A 24,012-nucleotide genomic window follows, 5' to 3' on the forward strand; every position below is an offset into this window, starting at 1 on the left:
CCTATTCCTCTGTTACCTGTGGTTATGGACGGCTGTGAATCCTTGCTCTCTTAATATGGTTGGTAAAGATTTTTCTCCTCAAAAAATGGATTTATTGAGTGGCTCTTGATCATACAGCCATAAGTAGAATTCAGACTTATTGTGTGCTGCATAAATACATTATAAATCTGCATAATGGCCTTTAACTTTTTTTTTTAATTTTTTTCATTGAGAAAGAAATTTTTAGGGACTTTATTTATATACACCTTAAGTTTCGAGCTGTGTACATGTGAGACTTTGGGCTGGTACTTGACACTTTTTTTCTGTCTGTGAAAAAATTAGAAAGTATTGTTTTGGCTCATAACCAACATTTTTAACTTGAATGTCTATCCTTTATTAATATTTTTCAAGTTCTATAATTTATATAAGACTTGGGAAAAAAAATACTACAATTTAAAAATTTTGGCTTCCAAAATATTTTTTGTTTCTCTTAACACAGATATCATCATTTAAAAAAAATCAGAAAATACTTGTGGCTGAATCCAGACATCAGTTTTCAGTAAGCTATATTTTTCAGAAAAGTTCCCAGTGGACAAATTAGGTTCCAACTGAATTATGCATATCTATGGCCTTGGGATAAATGCTTAGTTATGTTCTGTAAATGATGAGTTGTTCTTTTGAATAGAAAGTATTTTAAACTAATTAGTTGAAAATCTGTTCAGATCCTGGCTGAAGGTGGTTCATGAAGTCTCCACTTCTGCCTCTGCATGATTCGACAGCATATACTGATTAGAAATTTCAGTTGACTTCAGGACAAGAAATTTGCTCAAATTTGTGTCAGGCATTTGAAAAATAGTTGGTGTTTTAGACTTACTCAGAAATATATGAATCGATGGGAGGGGAGGAAAAGGGCTGTGGAGAACTCTGCTGTGCTCAGAGCAGGTCAAGCATTAATTTTAGCTCTCCTTACCACGGGAATGTCCATCAGTTGAAAGGCTCTTTAAAATAAAGAATGCATTTTTAACCATTTTTAAAAACAATGCATTTAAAAATTAGTGATAAATGGCAATAGTAACAATTGCAGCATTAGTATCTTTCGTAAGAACAAGGAAAGGCAGTGGCTGGGAAGTGCAGTGATAGTGAATATACGGAGCAGTCAGTATATGTGATATAGAAAGCTTTCACAAGAGTAATGCCTAAAGAAAACATGAAAAAAAGAACAATATTGAGATTCGTAGTGCTGCTTTGGGTGTGACATAACAAAATGCATTTTATTCTAAGTAAAGCAAAAGGATTTAGGCAGGCTAGTCCCAAGAACATGGCATTACTTGTCTCAGTTTTTCATCTGGGTTTGTATTGCTTGCCTTGATGATAATTGTTGTATCTCTGAAATTGTAGGGGTGCCTGTTTTTTATACTATCCCTAGTAATTATTTGCAAACTCAGCTCATAATGTATAAATTGGAACAGACCTGAAAAAGCAATAAACCATTTCTGTACTACCTGAGAAACTTGCAAACGCTACTTGCTTATTGGCATTCTTCTCAGATTTACAGAAGGTATAAGCTTGTCCTTGTCACTGAGTCACCATGTGGGGAATCAGATGGCTTAGTTCTGCTTCTTGGGTCTGCCTCAAACTTTAACTGTGAATACTTACTATCTCCATATGTAAGAATGGTTATTTTGTATATATGTGTGTGTATGTATGTATATTTGTTGTTGCTGGTTTTTTGTGGGTGTTCATGGTTTGTTTTGTTTCTGGATTTTTTTGTAGGAGTCCTACAGGTTAAATCCAAATTTACAACTTTACAATTCAAATTTTCAATCCAAATTGTCACAACTCCCAGGTTGTGACAGCTCATGTGTTCTCTAGAGGATATACATCATAATGCTTCACGTACAAGAGTGACTACATTGTTGTACACTGTTGACTCTCACTCATTTTTTACAGGTTATTCCATCTTCTTCATGTGGCAGCCACAAAGTCAGGTTCTGGAGCTAGTTTAGGTTGAATTAACAAGAAAGAAAAAAAAAAAGATTCCATATTAAGAAATTTGTTCCATGGAACATCCCATTTTTTTCCTGTGATAGTGTAGGGTAAACAGCACATGGTTATAATGTCTTATAATGAGGAGAAATAGAGGAGCAGCAATAACTCATATGTTAATTACAGCTGTTATGACCCTATCATTTTGTATTTTAGGGTTTTCGGAAACACTATCTGTGCAACTCTAATTTTGCATTAATTTTGTGGATCTGTTTGGTTCCTGTACCTAACCCTGCTATGGACACTTTGATTTGAACTTTTTCAAGATATCAGCTTGACCATACACGTTAATTAGATAAGACTTTCTGGTATTAGATACTATTAGAATGCCATTCTTGACACATTTTGTATTACTGAATTCATTTAAGTATAGAAACAAGCACCTTACCATTAGTAGTAGATTTTTTTTTTTTTTCAGGTCATGTTCCACAGTAGATACTTTTTATCCTAGCAGGTCCTTGAGTTACTCACTGAAACTGCGAAGCCATTTTTATGGTTGAATTCTGTTTCTCACATGCTTGCTCATTCAGTGTCTGGCTCTGATTAATGGTCTACAGCCAGTCTAATGTTAAATGAAAAAAAAACATTCTGGTGGCTGTGGCATTTGGCGATAAGTAGTTAGACTAAATAGAAGATGCTCTGTGCATCCCTTGGCTACAGAGTTATGATTAGATTCAGCTCAGCCTGCAGAATACTATTGAGGATATTGCTTCTCGGCTGTAGTGATAGAGCAACTCATATCAAAATAGCATGTGTTGCTGCTTATCTTGCAGTGTACACTGTGGCATTCTAAACACACTGGACAAACTAAATAGTATGGTCTGTTTTTTTTCTTTTATTTTTGCTAGATTTATTAAAGTGTAAATGAGGGGTTAGAATGAGTCTTTCCACCCAGCAAGCCATTGTGGTACTTACTTGCAGCAAGATTTAAAAGCCATATCTTTTAAGAAAAATTCTGTTGCTTATTTTTGTGAAATGTTTATTGAAGCCTTTGGACAGTTCAGTTTTCAGGGTTCATACACAGTCATTCTTCTGCTAAAACAAAACAATCCCACTGGTTTACCTCATGATATATTTTAAAGCAATCACTTCCCTCAGACATATCCATGCTGTATTTTTATTCTGCAATGTTCATGTTGGAAATTTAGAGGCTGCATTTTTAATGTTTCAAATGAATGAAAAAGGGGAGGTGTACTTTAATATTTCATAAAGCACAGGCTGTAAGATTTAGAAATTAATTATTGATTAATTAATTAAAATGACTGATTAAAAAATGCACATGTTTAAGATGAACCACAGTTTCTTGTTTCTGTATCAATCATTTAATATTGGTTATTTGAAAGATACAGAACTGGATTTTTCTAATGGTTACCTGTGTAATGGCCTTTTTCTGCTACGACACAACTGCCAACAGTAAAGGCCAGGTTGCATTTTAAAGTGACATCTTGTAAAATGCCTAGATACCTGCAAGAATTAATCTCAAGAGCACTGAGCTAATTTTTTCTTCTTGCAAGTTAATTAACTCAACAAACAATATTTTATTCCTGATAAACAGGTAACATAAAAGAGCTAATTCCTGAAGTTATAATAATAGTTTTTCAATCCACTTTGTCAAGGCAACAGCTAGGCCATCTGATTTTTCCCCATTCCTGAGCCAAAGCTTGCCTTACTCATGGGAACTGTGGAGTCCTGTGAGGCAATGAGCCCCAGCTGAAGTTTCCAGAGCTTTGTGCTGTGGCCTGGGGCTTTTGACACTCTGCCAGATGTTGCTGTTGCTTGCTCCACTTGGTAGACTCAATTATTCTTCTGCTCACTGCCACTACTGCTCCTCATTTTTCTGCTGCTCGGCCTGACCCACTGTCATTTCGTATCATTTTCTCTTGTTTCTACTTTAAACAAATGTACACGAAATGCAGATATATACTTGATATATACAGAATATTGGTGATCAGCTTCTCCTGCTTCATGAAGTCTTAAAAAAAAATGTTGTCACATTTCTTCCTTGCAGTTTGACACAGATCATAACCTGAAGAGTTGGCCTATGCCTGTTAAGTCTGTGAAAATCTGGAAATTCTATTTAATACAGTTACAAAGCTGTAATTTACTCTTTTTTCCCACTTGGATGTTCTTTTTTATAAAAATACTTCTCAAACATCTGTAAAATAAGTGCATTTGAGAAGTTCCTATTTGTGCCTCTCATTTCCTCCCCTGGAAATGCTCTTCCTTTGCCTACTTCCTACCCACTCTGGGTTGAGGAATGGCAGAACACATCACTACTGTAGGTAGGGATTTCATTTTGTGTTTGTAACAGGTTCCTTTAATTTTTGTCTCATGTGAATGATAAGCAAAAAATACTCCAAAGATCCAACTACAGTACAATTTGAATGTACTCTTCTAAACATCTCTATACCACTTACCAAGGACAACATGATCCTTGGAGAAGAAAATCTGTATGTACTACATTTTATCTATGTTCAGATAAAATAGTAGGGACTTAAATGCTTTCTAACAAAAAACAGTGAATTTTTGATTGTTTTCTGTAATAGTTTGATATTGAAACTGAAATAAATTATATATTTATAAAGAAATAATTCTTCCTTGAAAATTTATTGTTCAGGACTTCCTTGACAATGTTTTTGCATAAGTAAGATTTGATTACTTCTGTAATGCTAAGAAAAAACCTTTTATATTGCCTCAGACCTTGATAGTTAGGTAATAAATAATTAGAAGTGTTGTAAATCTTACTATAGTGCCTTTTTAAGCTGCTACAAGGTAGAGATAAAATATTTTGAACAGATACTTTTGATCCTATTTCCATTGATGTAAAATCAGTTAAATTCCTTTCCCTATAATATAAATTAGGGTAATGAAATTGTGAAACTGAGTGAGATAGGCTGAGAAGTTTAGGAAAAGTAGAATAAACTTGAGGTAAATATACTCTAATTTCTGATGCAACTCTTATGGACTCTGAGGGGGCCTATAGTCAGTTCTCCTCCTAATTCTCATAGCATTCATAGAAATTTAAGGTTGGAATCCACCTTAATAAATGACCAGAGTTGTATCAGTCATCATTCTGAGGCATGTTACCATTTCTTGCCTGCCTATACGTGTTCCCTGGATTGCCTATTCCATTGTTTTACTACTCGCACAGTTAAAAAAAATGTTCTTTACTTTCAGTCTGAAAAGCTATTTTATATACATGTAAATATACACCTACACATTTTTTGAAAGCTGGGTACTTCCATTTGATAATAAGGAAATTAATGTGAAAAATGCAGTTTTAATTTTCTGTCTCAGTAACAAATTGTCAAAGATCATTCATGCATTTATTAAATTAAAATTTTCATCCATTTTATTGAAAATTAACATAAATGTGCAAAACCACAAAAGGCATTTGCTCAAAACAAGCAACTCCTTTTCTAACATGAAAGGAGAAGGTCATTTCTGCACCCTGCCCTCCTGTCTGTGAGGAAAAGGAAAAATAAGAAATACAATTATTTTTGTTAGTACTCAAATGGAAATTCACTTCCAAAAAAGCAGAATGTGCTGGTAGTTTGAGTTGCTAATCTGTATCTAAATAATATGAAGTTGATATCTGCAGTGAAAGATGGGAGACTTGTATAAAACTGTGCACTAGGAAAATTTCAGAAATTATGTAAAAGATACCACAGATTGCTTTAAACAGGGTTTTTGCCCTCTGACTTGGCCAGTTGCAATATCAGGGCTCAAAAAGGTTTTTTTTAATGAACATTTATGTGTCAAAATGAAGTAAGATCTCTGACTTAAGTATTTTTATTCTGTTCCTGATCTTTATTTTCCATTTTACTAATCACACTATTTCTTTGAGGCTGATGTGTGGCTGCATTCATTTGGAATTCATGTTTCTCTGTCTACCTTTGCTAAGAAATACAGTCACTCTCTCCTCGTGGGACTTCAGTTCTGTGTTGAAAGATGGCTCTAGGACAAGATTAAACATCTGTCCTCACTGTGAAAACTTTCATGAGAGAGGATGAGCTTGGAGCGTGTTTGATGAGCACAGCCGAACTGTGGTAGATTCTCAGTGGAATATTTGGAGATAATTCTTAATATGTATTTGAAAGAATGGCAGAATTAACTTAACCAAAATAATAAAATGCACTACAAGTAAGAAAACTTAATTATTTGTAGGTTTATATATTAAAATAAAGTCCTTATATGTACTAAAGCATTTAGCACATGGAGAATTCTTATTCCCCACTACTGGTTTAGGGTTAAAGGATGCTTGAATGCTTGAATTAAAGTCTGTGCTTAAATACTTCTGTGAATTATAGTGTTGAATTGGTATGGCTGTATAGTCATGCCTGAGTAAACTAATAGCAGTGAGTAGAAACAGTAAATAATTCAGTTTCTACACAGCTCTTCCCCACAGACACTGAATGGCTTATGTTCTTTATCCACTTGGTTTCCTGCGTTAAGATGTCAAGCAGTTACTTAACTTCTTAAACTTATATGGCAAAGCCAATCTTTTTTACCATGCCTGCTGAATTATAAATGAGGTTCATCTGATTTGTAAAAACAAAACCCCAAAAGAAAACCCAAAAGACCCTGCAATGAGAACCTGTTGCCACTTGATTTGTTGTTTATAGTTTTAAGCAAGGTCCCCTATCTATTGCATATAGAAGTAGTGCAGCACTCCTGTTGCATTTTCAAACTGATTTACAGTTGATCTATTTTGCAGTATAGAAGAGTATCCCTGTTCTATTTATAATTACAGTATCTGACAACTATACAATGTGGTTGATCCAGAGCCATTATTCTGCAATTAGATTTTTGTACTGAGTATACACAATGGTTTTTTTATTTTCTTCTTTCACCATAATCATCTTCCCTTTGAACCATCTGTTGAACCAGAGGGCTTATTCTCCTCCTGCTGTATCTGCATTATATATAAGCAGAAGATGCCTAACTGAGGTGTCCTTGAACTATCAGTTATCACAAGTTGCCAAGCATAGAACTGAAAATTTTTAGGGCTAGGTATACACTGTATGGTTTCCTAGGAGACTATAACATCCCTGAGCAGGGCTAAAAAAGCCTTATAGAGTCTGTAATACTTGGCCAAGCCATTACTTTATCTCGATGCTTTCAATATGCCATTACTTTATCTTGATGCCTTCAATATCTTACTCTATCTTTTTTTTTATGTGAATACCTATGGAGGATCATTTTAAGATGGTGTATTAGAACCCTTAAAATAACACAGTACTAAGCAATGTAGAGATGTTAACTCTAAAATCATCATAGTGCCTTGAGAGGAAAACCTAGCATATTTTCATGCTTCCTTACGTTGATTTCTGAAATTAAAAATCAGACTAATAATTCTGTAATCACAAAGGTAAGACGGCACTGTATGAATTAAACATTGCTCTGGGGCTTCCCATGCAGTGGAGCATTCTGATGGGATTTTTGGGCCCAGTGTTAGTGCTGGCTTGGTTTTATCCATCACATTTGGATGAGTCCCCTTTTAGATGTAAAGAGACAAAGAAATTCACCATTGGTTTTTTTACTCTCAGTTCCTACAGCACTTTTATAGCCTTGTTGAACTTTCTGTATTGCTGTTTTGCTTTCAGACAGAAGAGACAGTATAAGAGGGCTTACATCTGTCTGTCAATAGATTTAAAGTAGTCTTCTGTGCCCAGAAATTATACTTAAAATCATACTTAATCAGGGTCATTTTTATCAGTATTTTACTCTTCTTGCATTGTGGAATTTCCCCTTTTTATCCTGGCATATGGGTCCACCTCCAAACCAGTGTGCAGTGATGGAAATTACTGTCAGATCTGTAGGGAGGTGAATCAGTAACAGGAGAGTTTTCTGTGTTTATGATGTATTTTAATGCTGAGTAGGTTCATGCATGGCACTTTTCTCTATGAAGGGAATCCTTCAAGCCTAATGGTCACCCAGGAGTTGTGCTGAATTTTTTTTAATGCTTGTCTTCTGAGCTCTCTATTTTTTCCTTCCAAGGTTCCTGTTTTCATTAAGAATTTAAATGAAATTGTAAATATATGTACACATTTTGAAATTTAAAAATTACCATTTCAGCTGAAAAAAGTCTAAAATTGAGTCACTACAGTACCTTTAATTGCATATTCTGTGTTTTTAATGCCTTGTGCTTGTGCAGTGCAAAATAGGGCACTTACAGAGCCTTGCGGGCTTTAGGAATACCACTGGATGGTTCTCTCAGCCTCTGGTTCCTTTCCTTTTCATCCACTCCTGTAGCTGAGGATCACGTGCCCTTGATCACTTATTGAGTCCAGGTGATTAATTTCTCTATAAGAGCCCAGGTAAAAGGAGGTACTTTCTTCGGAAGAAGCCTGGTGGTAGAAGGACAGAGAGATTATAAACTGATCAATAAAATGTAAAGTAAAGCATATGTTCTTGAGAATCTGTGTAGGCTTGAAGGGTTTTGAAACTCTGAAGAGTACATCCTCTGCAAGAATGGGAAGAATAAAACTAGTTGAGAAGAATTGAAGGCTTTTATTTTTTGAGTTTCTTTCAAGTGCTTTTTTTTTGTTCTCTGCTCTCTTATTGGAAGAGGTAGAGGTATAATAGCCTGAGGTAAGTACTAAGCAAGCCAAATGACTGGTGATGAGAACTAACTTGGGAATAAAAAACTGGACTGAGAAGTCTGTGCTGTACTAGGGAACAAGCAGATAATTTCTTTGGGATAGCACAAAGTGAGCCGTTTCTGAAACCAGCTCCACAGTGCTGTGACATTAGAAACACTGAATACATCTGTCTTGTCCCTAGGAGTGCAAGGGTGTTCAAGGAGCCTAGAGCAAAACATCTGGTTTCCTTATTTTTTCTTCTGGAAGGTTGGACACCTTAAACCTCAGTGCTGAAATTGCATTCTGAAAACATGAGTGGGTCTTAGGTGTGCTCTAAGATAAAGTAAACTCAATAACCAGGTTTCTCATAGTGACTGAAAGGCATATTGCTGGAATTGATCCATTTGTTCCTAATTTTGCTATGGAAAAGAAAGGTCTTCGCTTAATTTGCAATTGAAATTTTTCTATGTAAAATGGCTTTAACCTGATTGTGTGTCTGGATAGAGGAAAGTTAGATGAATTGGGTGATTTTGTTTGTACCTACTTTCTGGTTTTGTACTGAAAATAACAGGAGTATTGCTAAAGACATTGCAAGAGATTCCTTTGAGATGTTCCAGGCACAGTGTACTAATTGAGGTTCACTATAACTTCTTTTTGTCTTTGTACTACATTTTTTACTGTCAGTTTGACATAAATAATTGTTTTGTTTTGTTATAGGGAAAGGTGAACATGGGAAACCATACCCTCTTACAGAGGAAGACCATGATGATTCTGCTTATAGGGAAAATGGCTTCAACATATTTGTTAGCAACAACATAGCCCTGGAACGATCCCTGCCAGACATCCGACACCCTAAGTATGTAAACTCTTTCCTGGACTATTTAATTTTTAAGATTTTTATCTTTGCATTTATCTAAATAAGTTGTTTTCCAGGAAGGTAAAAAATAGACAGTCAACAAAAACTAATCATTTCATTTTATAGGAAGTGGAAAATTTACCACTGTTGCTAAATAATTTGCTCTTTTTAAAGTGACTTCTTATCTGATTAGTTACACATCAAGAATTTAAAAGGCCTTTTTTCATTATAGAATGATTTTTATTAAATTTCTGTGTAGTGAGTTGGGCTTAAAAGCATTCACAAAACTTCTCCTGTTCTCATTTGGTTAATAGCTGCAGATCTTTGGGCTGGGGAGCGGAATGACAACTTGTATATAGTTTTTGGCTGTGATTGCAGAGTGTTTCTTCTGTTTTGTTGCATAAAAATTTAAAGCAATGCAATAGCTGCTGAGTGCTGATACATCAGCTGATTTATGCTGTGTAGAATTGTGTAAAAACAGAATATGAATGATGAGCAGGCAGAATTTGGGGGCACTGGATGTGATATTGTTCCCCAAAGCATTAATACAACACAGAGAAATGGGATTAAGGTTATTCTGGAAAATAACCACTGAGTTAAAATCATCATCCAGCAAACCTGGCTTGCTTTTCATGTTAATTTTGGCTCCTTTATGCAAAAAGTATGGGACAGGAAGAGGGGCACTATTGCCATTGTAGACTCCAGGGTCTTGTTCTCTAGAGTCATTCTGAATCTGAACTCTGAAGAGGGGGCTGATTTGATTTGTCTCCTTACCTGATATTTTCCTGCTCTTTTAATTGGATGTTATGCAACTACTATATGGCAGAAAGGTGAGACAAAACTAATTGTCCCCATGACTATGTTTTTATTTCCCTGCAGATACAATTCTCTCTCTTATACAAAGACTCATGTTAAGATATCATTCCACTTCTTATTTTGATGTGAAATGTTGTCAGAAAACAGAGCTGCACTTTAGAGCTTGACAGAAGTTCTCATTGCAGGGAGAAGAGAAACATCATGGCAACTAACACATTTTTATGTCAAATGTGCAACTGTCTTTTTCAAAGAATTAATAGTTTATAAATATTTGCATAGTAAGAGTTTAAAAAAAGAAATTCACAGCAGAGGAATTAACCTTTTTTAGAGATGTTTCTAATTGTTGATTGCCTAATGTAATTGTTGCATTGTTTTGAGGAAAAAAACCCTGTTTCTCTCTTTTGTAAGCAATATATTAGGGTTGTTTGCATAGGATTAAGTAAAAAGAAATATATTTTTATAACAAGCTGTATGTTTTATATACATTCTTTGCTTTATGCTTTGACAAATCAGCTGAAATTATATAATGAGTGCTTCCAAGAAGTTTGAGTTAAAATGTACAGCTGTATAGCATTGAACCTGTGGTAGATTACAATGTTGGTATAATAAATGTGTTTATCAAGTAACCTTCTCTGTTAATAAAACTGCAGAGGATAAAATGACTAGACACAAAAGGAAGCTGTCAGATTTGTCATCCCTTTGCACTTTTGTAAATTGGTCTTTTGGCAACTTCTTTCTCACCTGCTGCTGTCCTCACAGTCCCTGGCATTTCCATGCATGTCCCCAGAAGCGATGTGTTGTCAGAAGTGACATGGTAGGAAGAAGTCAGTGCCACACCAGGCTGTCTCTGCCCTCTTTTCCCCAGCACAAATTTTTTTCTGACTTGCACCTCAGTGTCTCATTTGGGAAGCTTGTATCCTTAGGTGCCTGCTTTGGTTCCATGTTCTGACTCAGCCAGGTTCCTGTGGCCTTCAGTGAAATCTCGTGTGGTGGGTGTTTTAGTAGTGTCCTGACTGAACTGACTGGAGTCATGGCCTCCTAACCTTCCTTGTGTTAAACACGCACAATACAAGTAGCCCATTAGTTAATTGACTGTATCACTTACTCTCTAAAGTTAAAGAGAAAAAATGTTCTTGTGCTATAATTGCCTACTAACTAGTGCATCAATTAAGGTGACAAGGCTGGGCTCAATACTTTTGATGGCTATGCCTTGAAGCAAGTGTATTTCTTGAACTTCCAAGAGATAGAGAAGTCTGACAATACTTTCTGACCTACTGTTAGAAACAAGCACATCTCTTGGCTGCTGTGTGTTAAATATGGCCAGTCTCAAACTGCGCTTCACTTTCGAAAATGTCTCCTCTCTTCAGAAGTGTGTGTGAAATTTGAAGTAGTTCACATGTCATTGTGCTGGTTATGGCTGGGGTAGAGTTAGTTTTCTTTATGAATTTGCTTGTCATCCATGCTAGAGTTGGGGGCTAAACCGTGGCAGTAATAGAGTTGCTTTCAGACAAACTATTGGAAAATTATGTAATTTCTGTCTTGAGAAAAGGGTGCTCTTCAGTAACATTATAGCAGATAAATCAGGTGTGGTATAGCAGGCAGGTCTACCTTGGGCCAGCTTTTGAACATTTTAAAGTGTTTGGCTTTGTGGAGCTTCTAAGTGCTTTGAGGCCTTTAGCTGTCATCTTATGCAAGTTTATGGGAGATGCTAGTATTATAAATTTTGAGTTTTGATCCTCTGTCTCTATTTAGTGTATTCCATTTGCACAGGAAAAATGGTTATCTTCTGCTGAAGATGTATTTCCAGACAAAAGTATTTTTTCTGTGATATGTTTTATTGAACCAAATAGAATAGTTTTATGGCCATTAGTAGAGAAAATCCACAAAAATTAGCCTTCAAATGCAACAAAACTGAGTTGCAAATGCTGTAATTTCAATAAAAACTTAAAACAGCAGCTGAAATAGTTTCTACATTCTTCCAAAATAACTTCAAAAATATTATATTCCAAAGTCAAACCAAAGAAATTTGAAGAACCACTTACAAGTGTTTGATTTTTTGGGAAGTATGCAAAGACAGCAGAAAAAACTTGTTCTTTTTAATCCAAATAAAGTTTCTTTTTCTGGGTTTCTTTGGAATTTGGGCTTAGGACTTTCAAATAACACCTTCTGCAGGGGAATGGATAGAACTAAACAAATGCTTAGATGATTGAGCTAATCAGAAATTCAGGTTTTCAGATGTGTTTAATAATACTCTTTTGTTTTTTCCTGTGATATTTATAACACTTCAGCGAGATGTTATGATTGATTCTTCTTTCCCTTTTAAGACAGCAAAATGTGTGTACTGCAAAATAGCTGTGTAATGAAATGAAACATTTAACTTCTATTCTAAGGCTGACTTGACCTTTTCTGCATCTTTAATATGTTTTATTGCATCCTTCTAATATCTCCCATGCTTTTTTTCTGTCTCTCATAGCAGTGCTCAAAGAATATTTTTTTCCATTTCTGAGTGGTCTTTGATGTCTTGTTTCTATTCCACTCTTGTGTGAAAGCCTTGGCTCAATGGGTGCTAAGCTACAGTAGCTAATTTTCTGTTCTCTGCCCACAGTCACCCATGTCTTTAAGTTTAAACAAAGAAACAATCAAACAAAACAACTTCTTTTTTCCCCCCCTAATTCTAAATAACAATCTAAAAGAGGCTTATCACATCAATTTATTTGGTTTTGCGACTGATTTAATGAAAATAAGAGTTCTGGTCACCCAAAGTGAAAGGTAACATTGAGTTTTGGGTAGCATTGAGAGAAAGCAATGAAAAATTAATATTTAGGGGTTGGAAATTCTATACCAATATAAGAAATATTTCAAACCCACAAGAAGAGTGTTTTCATTCACTTCTGTTTTCACCTGCTTTGTGCCACGTTGTGTAGTCTAGAATGCAACAAACCTGCTAATGCTAGGGAAAAAATTGGCAGTATTATTTTCTATTGTAGAAAGAGAAATGCTACTTATTCTAATGCTGAATGTACCAGTTGAAATTAATTCTTATCTTCTCCACATTATCAAATATTCTGCTGTTCATACCAGCTTTGTTCAAACAAACAAAACTGAATCTGACTTGCATTTTGAATAGTGCTCTAAACGTGATTTTAATGAGACTTGGGGGAAGGACTGCAATCATCTAGTCTGAACAGTGAATATAAATTTTGTGACCTATCCTGTTTCAAGCTCCTAAGTCTTTTTCTACTAGACAATAAATTTTTTTAAGCTTTTCATTATTGACTCAAGGAATTCAAGTTAGTCCCTGATACTAATACATTTTCAAGCTTTATAATTTAAAATATTTTGGTTTGTGTATCTTAATTTCAACAGCAGGTCTCCTTTTATCTAAAATTTGTAGATTAATTGCTGATAACCATATCCTGCAGCGTGTCAAGCACAGCATTGCAAGCAAGGCAAGGGAGGGGATTGCTCTGTGGATCCTGCGCTGTGCAGCCTCACTTTGAGTCCTGTGTACAGTACCACAATGTAAGAGGGATAAAAAAGCTACTGGAGAGCATCCAGAGGAGTATCATGAAGATGAAGGATGTACAGGTGAAGCTGTATGAGCTGTGGCTGATGTCACTTGGTCTGTTCAGCCTGGAGGAGGCAGAGTGGGGATCTCATTGCAGTCTGCCTCGGGAGGGAAAGAAAAAGGGCAGGCACTGATCTCTTCTGTGGTTACCAGTGGCAAGAGCCTAAGAAAGGGCACAAAGCTTTTCAGGGGAGGTTTAGGTTGCATATTAGATCAAAGGTGTTTTTTTACTCAGAGGGTGATCAGGCACTGGTTCAGGCTCCCCACATAAGTGGTCACAGCACCAAGCCTGACAGAGTTCAAGAAGTGTTTGGAAAATGCTCTAAGACAAGTGGTGTAATTCTTGGAGTTGTCCTTTGCAGGGCCTTGATGATCCTTGTGAATCCCTTCCAGCTCAAGCTATTCTATGATTTTATGTCTTGGGTAGTCTTAGATCAGATGTGCAAATACTCTCCAGCTTACCTGGAGTAATCTGTCACAAAAAATCTTGTCCTTTTAAGGTTTTCCTGGGCATAGATAGATTCATTGGGTAATTAAATTCTTAACATTCTTCTTGTACACTAAAATTGTCCAACCTGATTCTTGTAATGTCTGGTTTTTAGCCTGTATGCGCTGGAGTCAGTGTTTCCAGCCCCATTCTGTTGGTCTTGCTGTTGATGTGTGAAGTTCTGGCCCTTCACTGTCACTCCCAGCAATATTCCTTTTTAGAAGTCTGAACTATGCTCATTTTTCTTAGGCATTAATTTTTTCACAACCCTCAGAAGAAATGCATTTTCATAATCAAAGAAATGAGAGTGTTTAGCTGAGGGCTGGTTACATCTTCTGTGTCCTGAACAGTAATGAGGTTTTATTTTTTTCTAATAACAAAACCAAATTTCATTCCATGGGTTCTGCATAACTGAAACTCTCCTTTTCAGTAGCAGAAGCTGAGAGAGTGCCTGAATGGTTCTCTCTCAAAACATTTGAATGCAATGTGGTTGCTCTCCATTGTATTTTTAAAAGAGGCTAAAATGAATATGTAATGGGATTTCTCCAGGCAGTATGTTTTTTTGATTGGCTCTATTTTTGTGTTTCTTTAGAGTAGTTGCAGAGTTAACAGAGTTGGAGTTGCTCTTAATCTATGTTTTAGTACACTTTGCAGAGAGTTCTAGTATTACTAAACACGTGAGAAACTGATATAGTTAGATATATAGGCAGGCAGTAACACATATCTGAATCCCCTAAAAAAAATAATTATTTAATTGTATTTAGTTACTTTCTTTTTATAAATACAGTGCATTTGTCGCAATCTACCCTATGTATTATGTAAACTAAAATTTAAGAGTTTGTCTTTCATCCAATGCTCCAAGATAAATCCTAGTTAATTCCCTCTGCAGTCTGTCATCTTAAAGACAGGCTTGGGTTGTCCTGCCTTACAAAAAAAAAAAAGAAAAAAAAATTAGACTAACCATTTAAGTATGCTGAACTTACAAATATTTAATAAGTCTTATGGAAGTGATTGGTTATTTCTGTTGATCTTCTGTTGAATTTTTGATCATGTGGTGGAAGAAACAAAGACGGTAGAAGGCTTTTTCTAGTTCTCATTCATTTTGAGGAATCAGAAATGTCTTCAGACACACATATACATTGCATTGCTTCATATTGCTGATTACTCGTATTAATTTAATTTATCTGGCCTCAGAGAAACCTGTTGAAACTCAAGGTGTGCTTTCAGTGGGTAGTGGAAAAGCTAGAGATTGTTGCTCTGCTTTTCAAACTCTTTTGTGTAGTTGCTGAATAATGCAGTGAAAGTGAAAAGTTGTGGTCCAAAATACAGTCAGCAGTGTCCCCATTTCCAAGCCCGACCAGATTGTTCTCTGCAATTGCTTCAGGGCATCCCATTTGAAGTGCAGCTCCTCAAAACAGGATCAGGAATATTTTATACCAAAAGAAACCTATGGCTTTCTGTCTCTGCCATGCCTGCTGTCACTTTCTCTGCAGGATATGTATTGATAGGAACAAATAACCTGGAATAATTCCCAAGTGCTTTCTGGGTGCTTGTGTGTCTTTTTTTTTTTTAGGGCAGCAACAGCAAAAATATGGCTGAAGATTGATGATTCCTCTTCTCTCCTTTTATTGAGAAATAGGCTGCAGTGTTAAATAGGCCAGTGAGGAGAGACCAAGCCTGATGGGAATATTTCTGTTTACTGAAAATTATTTGATAAAAGAAATAATCTGTTTATACACATGGAGAGAAGTAGTTCTTGTGTATTTAGATGCCTTGCATGTTACTTAGACTCCAGTAAATCCTCCCACACTGCTGAGAAAATACCAAGCTGCAGTAAACATAACTGTGAAATCTAAACTTAATAGGGACAGGAATTCTGAAGAATATTTACCCTCTAGCCAGTTCTGTACATCTGGGATAGCCAAGTCTATTAGCATTTGGCAGTGGTTAAAGCTTAAACTTTTAACTGTCAAATAATACAATAGTAAAATTGGAAAGTACATCCAGCTTTTCTGTGGAATGTGGGATATTCTGGGGTTTTGAAGTTCATAGATGATAGTGATGATATATGTTGTTAATATAGTAGTTTTATGAAGAGCCTCAGTACACCTTGCCTCAGTAGGGTTGTACATTCTTGCCAGTACATTCTCAATGGCAACACAATTAGCTGTTGCACCTCATGTAATAAGGACAGCAGATGTGCAGCAGTGCTGGAACAGAAAAACAACTTCTATTTTGCCTGATTTGATTGTGAGTAAGCTTCTTGACCTCCAGTTTTCTGAAGGCTGTGCTGGCCACAGGATGTGGTAGTAGGCATGGGAATTTACTGAGCTTGTTGGCACACGTGGTCCATGAGGCCCAGCAGCTTTTTCACAGCATTTGTTCCCTTGTTAACCAGCTGTGATTTCAGTATTCCAAACACTGGTCAGACCCAGTACTGCCTTGCCCATTATCTCTTCTTTTGTGTACAGGTGGTCGTGTTGAGAGGTGTAAGCCTGACCACATATTGCAGTGAAAAGGGAGGTGAAGTGATGTAGGTAGATCACAGAAAGACTGTCTTTGAAAATTAAGTATTTTATGCTTAAATAAACTGGACATAGTAAGTCCATGGGCCTGAGGGATGAATGCTGAGGGAACTGATGTCTGTTTGAGGCTCCTCTCAATGGCCTTTGAATGATCACAGCAATTGAGAGAAGTACCTGAGGACTGATGCAAAACTGGGAGGAGTGACTGAGCTTTTAGAGGGTTCCTAGAAACCTATGGAGTGCCTTTGGAATATAAGGGCAAGTGGTAGTAAGATAACTAGGATTTCTGGAGTGGAAATATAAAGGGTAATTGAATGTCACAGGTTGTTTTTTTTCCTGAAGTAGTGTGCTTTAAAATGCACTTTGAAGTGAAAAGACCTGAATTCTAATCCTGTTTCTTCTTCAGCCATGAAAATGACCTTAGACTCAAAATAGAAGGTTTTTATTGATGGTCTTTTTATCGAGGTCTGCCTTACTTGTGAGAGATAATCAGATAAGTATGCTGGGATTGAATGAATGAATTTTAACTAGATTTTTTTTGAGACAAGATCAGAGAAATAACAAAGTGTTTTGAGGGTGTTTGCTTGTGTATGTATTAAATAAATTGCTCTGATGTTATTTTTGAATTTTTAGGTAATAAAGTGCAAGGTTTAAGCTAAAATATAATTAGAGTACTAGGATGCCTTCTTATGTGCACTGGCTAATGAGGAATTTTGAGATAGTATAAAATGACTACATGTATTACTCCCAAGATTTAATACATATGGTGAGTAGATAAGTTTCTTAAAATATATTAATGATTTTTTAAAATTTATAACATCTTTCCTTAAGTGATGAGGATTTTATAAGTCACTGTATCATCAACATGTTTTATGTCAATATAGTTTCTCTGACTCTTAGGCTCTTCCCTTGGTAAGAGGAACTTTTCAGTTTGAAGGACAAAGCAAGGCAAACTCAGACTTTGATTTCTTCAGAGACAGAGCGTGCTACTGAAGAAACTGTACATGACAGGCCAAAATGAGGTGATTTGACATAAAGTAACAAGCACCTAATTCAGCTCCATAAATGCTGATGAATTCCATGCTGAGGGAAGTCTACATAGAGCACAGAACTTTGCCTCCTTAGTTCCCAAGACATGTTCATAGTGCATTTAATAGCAATTTCACAAACAATTTCTACTGTGCAATTTATTTTTCTTCTTTTTCATGAAAATCCTACTTATGTTTTGGTGGAGGTTTATTTGTTCTAGTAAAGTGTTTTGACATTTATTGAGGCCCATACCCTGTAATGCCTGCTTGCTTCCCAGCTGTGAGTCACTGTGAAAATAAAGATTACTTTCCCTGCCATCAACTCACACCCAAGCTAATTTTACAGCCTTGTCAAATAGCAGGAGAAATTACTAGTTATCACTACTTAATCAGGCTCAGCTGACAAGACTAGATTGGAACAGAAACATGGTGTGACTGAAGCTTGTTGCTGTAAATTGAATACTTTGACATGCTAGGACAATTACTATGTAAATTTCACTGGGAAATGTTTTGTTCTGGTAGCTTATAGAGGTCGTATCAGTACCTGGGGGCTCAGTGGATGCTGTGGTTTCTTTTAATAAAGGCAAAGAAAAGGTCAGATCTGAAAAAGCAGCTTAGTTAGGAGAGCGAGAGCTGACAAAGCCATTGGGGGACGGTTGAAAATATCTTTCTGTTTTGCTTTAACTTTCTCTGGTACTTCCTATAAGAGGAGAAAATTAGAGGTGGGCTACTTTTTTGATCCAGAAACTGCAGTAGTAGGCTGCTACCTTATTTCCTAAATCCAGCAAAGGCATGTCTGTGAGACACTTAACTTCTCCTATGTTATTATCTCTCAAGGCAATTTTCAAGGCTGTTGATGTGTTTGGAAGGCACAGAGCCTGGTAACTGAGCACTGCATTGCTGGTGGTATCCCTTAGCCTGTATAAAACATTGCTGATATGTCTCCAGGGTCAAGCAAATTGCTGCTTTATGAATCAGCTTTTGCTGTCAAATGACTGGAATGGTGCCAGCACGGCTCTCTTTCTCGTTATTTTAGAAGCCTATATTCTTTCATTTTGCCTTCTACAGAGGCAGTGTGTTTCTGCATCTTTCTGTTAACTGGGAAGCTGTAAAGGGGGATGATTTGGAAGTTCTGCATCTTTTTTTAAGCTCAGGTGATGAGGACCTTTTTTTCCCCCCAAATATAAAGTTATCAGGGAAGCAAACAGAACTTGTCTTATTCCTTTAATAAAAAAATGCTATTATTTGTGCCTAGTAAAGTAGGCTAAACCTACAAAATGAAATCCTAACAGTCTTAGGATTCTTAGCAGTGAATAAGAAAGAAGTGTAATTATAACTTCTTCTCACTACTCTTTTTATGAATAGTCATCCTTTCAGGTTGTATTTTAAAGGTGCCTCCTGCAGATAGCTTCATGGTGTTTCTGGGACAGTTTTTTTTCCTTCCTTAGGCAGGTTAATATTTCAGAAATAGAGGAACCTCCTGCTATTTTCTTAACCTTCTGAAAGTCTCCCTGCAGCTTTGAAGCCAACTCTAAAATTGTTTTGCGCAGAAACTTGGTTTTGATTCTTGTTTCAACCCTGCAGAAGAATTCTGTATCTCAAAGGAAAAAATTAGTCGATATTGAGTGTTTTAAAGTAAGTTAAAGAGTGTGTCTGTGTGTTGTTTCTATGAATAAGCCTTTAACTCCTGGATCCAAGCGCCCAACTCCAAAACCAAACTGTAGGAGCCTCATGCACAGCTGGTGAAAAGTTCTATTTTGTCAATTATGTGTATTTAAAATTTTTACTGTATAAATTATTTTCAAATAAATTCTACCTTTTTTAAGTAATTGGGTTTCCAAAACAGTAATGAATTACAAAATTGAATCACACATATGATTAGTACTTAATTATGTTTCTAGTAGAAGGGAGAGAGGAAGGAGATTCTTCAGACAGAGATTGATTTTCAAAGCAGTAAATACAACTTGACAGTGTGGAAACAGCTTTTGGACTGGTAGATCAGGCCTCTGTTTGTAAAATTCTCATCCAGAAGTCTCTGAGGGACTAATTTAATCATGTAGGGATATTCTTTGAACGGAAATACCAGATATTAAGTTCGGAAATGTCATGGAAAGAGACTAAACTGATCGAGGAGAGCAATATTTGAAAGCATAATTCAAAGTTCATAACTTTTGATTCATTATAATCTTGAAAATGACGTTGTATCTAACTAATCAGCATATTCATAATTTGATGCCAGTTTTTGGTTGTTTGGTTTGGGTTTTTTTTACATAGGTGTTGCCATTTATAAAATATTTTTTTGCAAAGTCTACATTGCTAGTGTTATTTAATAATTTCTGAGTATTTGTGCAGTGGCAATGCATAATGCCTCTTTCATTAAATTCACATTGCTCCAAATGGTAATGTCAGAGCAAGTGAATGCAGGTGTGTGCTACTTAACTGGCAGGATGACTGTTGTTTATCGTGGTTATTTTCTTGCTAAGAATCTACCAAGACATTTCAGGTGTAACACAGAAGTTATCCTGAGACTTAAGGCTTCAGTAAATAAGCGTGAAGAAATCTATTATTTATGCCAAGAAATTTTCAGTTTTTCAACTGTGGGTGCTGAACCTCTTATTCAGCATTGTTCCATGATTAAGTGCTAGTGTACTGCACTAAAATATCTTGTGTTTCAATGTAATGAAAGAGGCATCTTCAGGAAAGCTTCTGTTGCACGTTACTAAGGCCAATCTGTAGTATTCTGTTAAGATTATGGAGAAAATGCTTCTGAGTAGGAGCCCTTCAGTACTTTCAATTGTCAGGTTCTTCACCCCCTTGAATAGTATTCCTGCCATGAGTCCTAGATGTATGCTGCTGCTTCTTCATCCCCTTTTTTCCCTCCCAGCTTGTTGATCCAGGCATTTGGATAGTGCCCTCTAGAGATAAATGACCTTGCTTTCCAAAGAGCTTAAAATAATATCTTTTGATGCCAGACATTTATTTGTTTGGAAAAGTACAACCAAAAGGTGAGTAGTTACTTGACTGAACTATTCCTGAAGAGTTGTGCATTTCTGAGTGTCTAGGATGAATGCCTTATAGTGTTAAAATGGGGGCAAGGCAGCTGCAGATTTGGCTGCCACCTGGAAATCACTTTATAAGACTTTAAAAGAATGGAAAACAGAGCAGTACAAGAGAGTGATCAACTAATACAACAAAAACTGTACAAGGAAGAAGAGAATTAAAGCAGCAGGGGGCCTGGGGAAAGAGTAACTCTATTATTTATTATGGTGTATTTGTTTGCTAATGAAACATGTGCATTTTGTTTGTGAATTACAACTATGAATCTTTGATTAAGCATAAGTTTAAAAGTTTATATTCCATAAGCATAAGTACACTCGACAGATGCTGGATCAATGTTGTTCAAGGTTCTATGGCTGTTGATAAAGTTGTGGCTGTTGATTTGTTGCTATCTTAATATGTAGCCTTTAACTTATTCTTGTGAGTTGCCTTATAAAGTTGTACAGCTGTTGATATTGTCAATATTCTAGAGATATAAGTATCGAGGTTACTGATTATATATAATGTAAATTTGGGTAATGATATGTAACAGAGGTTTGGGTAAATATTTCAGAAGTGTAAGGGTTTCTGATGATATGTAATGTAAGTTTGGGAACAAATCAAGGTAAGCACAAACACATTCCAAAGTTAAATAGAAATTACACAAAAGATGATTGTACTGGGTTTACTATCTTTTGCAAAGGGCCCTGCAAAAGATAGAAAACACAGCATTCGTTTAACTCATTCTTGTGAGTTAATCTTTGATTAGGCAATTAGGCATAGATCTAAAGATTTTGATGATAAGTACTCTGTGAATTTAGAGAATGAATCAAGTCTATACTGTGAAAAAGCAAAACTGAATTAGAATTTAGAGATATATTTTCACTGTGACAGAAGTCTAAGTAACTTTGTAATTAAAAGACAAGGGGGCATTGTGGATAGATAGAAGGTAGGAGAATAGAGACAGTGGTGAAGGTAATCTCACCCCTAAGGAGTTACAGCTGTGCCAATTGTCAAGCATTAAGAACAAGCCTGCCCTTAATAGGCCACAGCTGGATCCAATTAAGAGGGGTATTGTAAAAGAGCAGGTTGCCTGGTGGAGATGTAAGATGGAGTTTGTTGGCTGTGCTGAGAGGACGAAGGAGTCAGTGCTGTGAGGAGCTGCTCGTGAGATATCACTGAGAAGGTATGAAACCTTTGCAACAAGATGGTAACAGTGCCTTGTGTAAAAATACAGAAATTTAAACTATACACTTTAAATTTTAAGAGCTCACCTAGAGACCACAGTGGCATCCTCTTCCCTGTTTGCCTGTATGACAGGACCAGCATGTAGAAGCAAATTATTTTGGTTTAATAGTTAACTTGCTGTATGGAATAATGCTTTTCCCCTTGTTTTGTGTGGTCAAATGTGTCACTGTGGAACTCAGCAATAAAATGGATTCCCTGTCAATAAGGAAGGTATTGGTGAGGGATTCCATAAGATGAACAGTAGTACAGGCAGCATGGACTAAACTCTGAAGGCCTCTACCTTGTACAGCTCTTGAGAGTAGAGCTGGCAAGTTACTTGCATATGATGAGACTGTGTGGTGAAAGGACAAGGGAGATAACATGCTCATACATTGCTGGATTCCAGTCTTGGCTGTGAAATGGGCAAGCTGTTTAAATTCCCCAGCCTAGTCTGGCAGTCTGTAGAGCTAGGAACAATCCCCAGTTCACCCTCTGGAGAAGACTGGAGGCCTGGCTCTGTTCAGTTAGGATGAGGCACAGGATGTGCAGATGCTTACTGCTACGCTGCACTGGGTGCTGATGGTGTGGCATGGCACATGCCTAGAGGTGCAAGCAAAGAGGTGAGCTGAGCTGACTGATCAGGATTTCTTGGAATAATTTGTGGAAGACAGCATCAAACCTTGAGCATTTAAGCCTCCAGTTCTGTAAATGATCACTTAACCAGCCACTGATGAGGAGGCTGCATTAGTCCTGTAGCTGAGGAAGACGTAGTGTGAGGTTTCTGAGCAAAGTGAATGAATGGTGCCTCAAATACTAACCATTAAAAATATTGCTGGACTGAGCTATTTGGTTATCTGAAGAAACACAAGTATGGAGGTAAGGATAAAAGTGAGGAAAAGTATAATGAAAACAGTGGAATACTTGTCAAATAATGTGTTCTTAGCATCCTTAAGTATTTATCCTCTTAGCAGTATGGGAATGATGAGCATACATATGTAGCCAGGGCTGATTACAGAAAACACTTTCATGGAAATTATAGTGATCAAAGCCAAAGTGAAAAATCAGTTCAGTATACTAATTTCAGGTAGACTGATTTAGTTTTCTACCCTCAATCCCAAAATTATAAAGTATCATGGCAAGTTTTTCTTCTGAAACTTTGTGTGTGTTCATACTAATATATATCTCATTCAAATAAGCCATTTCATAATATATGTGTAGAATGAGTTAACAGAGTCAAATAACCTGTCTTCATCATCATTTGCCATTTAAATCAGTCTTGTTAGTGCAGAGTCCTCATGTTATTTTAAAAGTTAATCCAGTTTAAAATGTCACTAAGGCAAAAAACTAGTCCTGATAGAGACAGGCTAAAAATAGCAAATAAGTTCCTATAAAAATTATTTTGAAAGACCTACTATTTGTATTAATTTTTCAATTCCCCAGTGATTTTTTCTTTTTTAATTCCGTAATTAGAATATGATGTGACACTAAAGCTCTACAGTAATATTCTTGCCTTTATCAGTTGAGCTAAGATTTCATAATTAAGAGGAGATCTTAAAGTAATGTTGATTACTTTACTGACATCAGCTACATTGCAGTATTTTCTACGCTGAGTTACATCTTGGAGCAAACCCTTGCTTCACTGCGACTGGCTGAACTGCCTATCTATCCATCTTAAATCTACTAACCTTTTTTGAGTACTGATTTTAGGATTTATTTCCAGGCCTTTATAGATTTTCTATAACTTCAAGCCTCAATGAAAGTCATTGTGCTCTTTGGGGACTTTATTCTGCCATTCAAACCATCTGAATGATACTTACTGTCCACATAAAGCCTACATTCACCTAGTGTGCAAGTAATTTT

General features: G+C 36.3%; 1 protein-coding gene across 7 annotated transcripts in view; it reads left to right on the forward strand.

Moving 5' to 3' along the window:
- GALNTL6 (polypeptide N-acetylgalactosaminyltransferase like 6) overlaps positions 1–24,012 on the forward strand; it is a 436,298-nt gene that overhangs the window by 169,748 nt on the left and 242,538 nt on the right. For all 7 annotated transcript variants that reach the window (XR_010361204.1, XM_064417705.1, XM_064417706.1 and 4 more), the window contains one exon: positions 9,327–9,465. Coding sequence is in view for 6 of the 7 variants with exons in the window: in XM_064417705.1 (XP_064273775.1) it covers positions 9,327–9,465 (139 nt within the window). In the remaining variant the exon portion in view is untranslated. The remainder of the gene's footprint in view (positions 1–9,326; positions 9,466–24,012) is intronic.

This window comes from Passer domesticus, chromosome 4 (assembly GCF_036417665.1).
Source record: "Passer domesticus isolate bPasDom1 chromosome 4, bPasDom1.hap1, whole genome shotgun sequence".
NCBI classification, from domain to species: Eukaryota; Metazoa; Chordata; class Aves; order Passeriformes; family Passeridae; genus Passer; species Passer domesticus.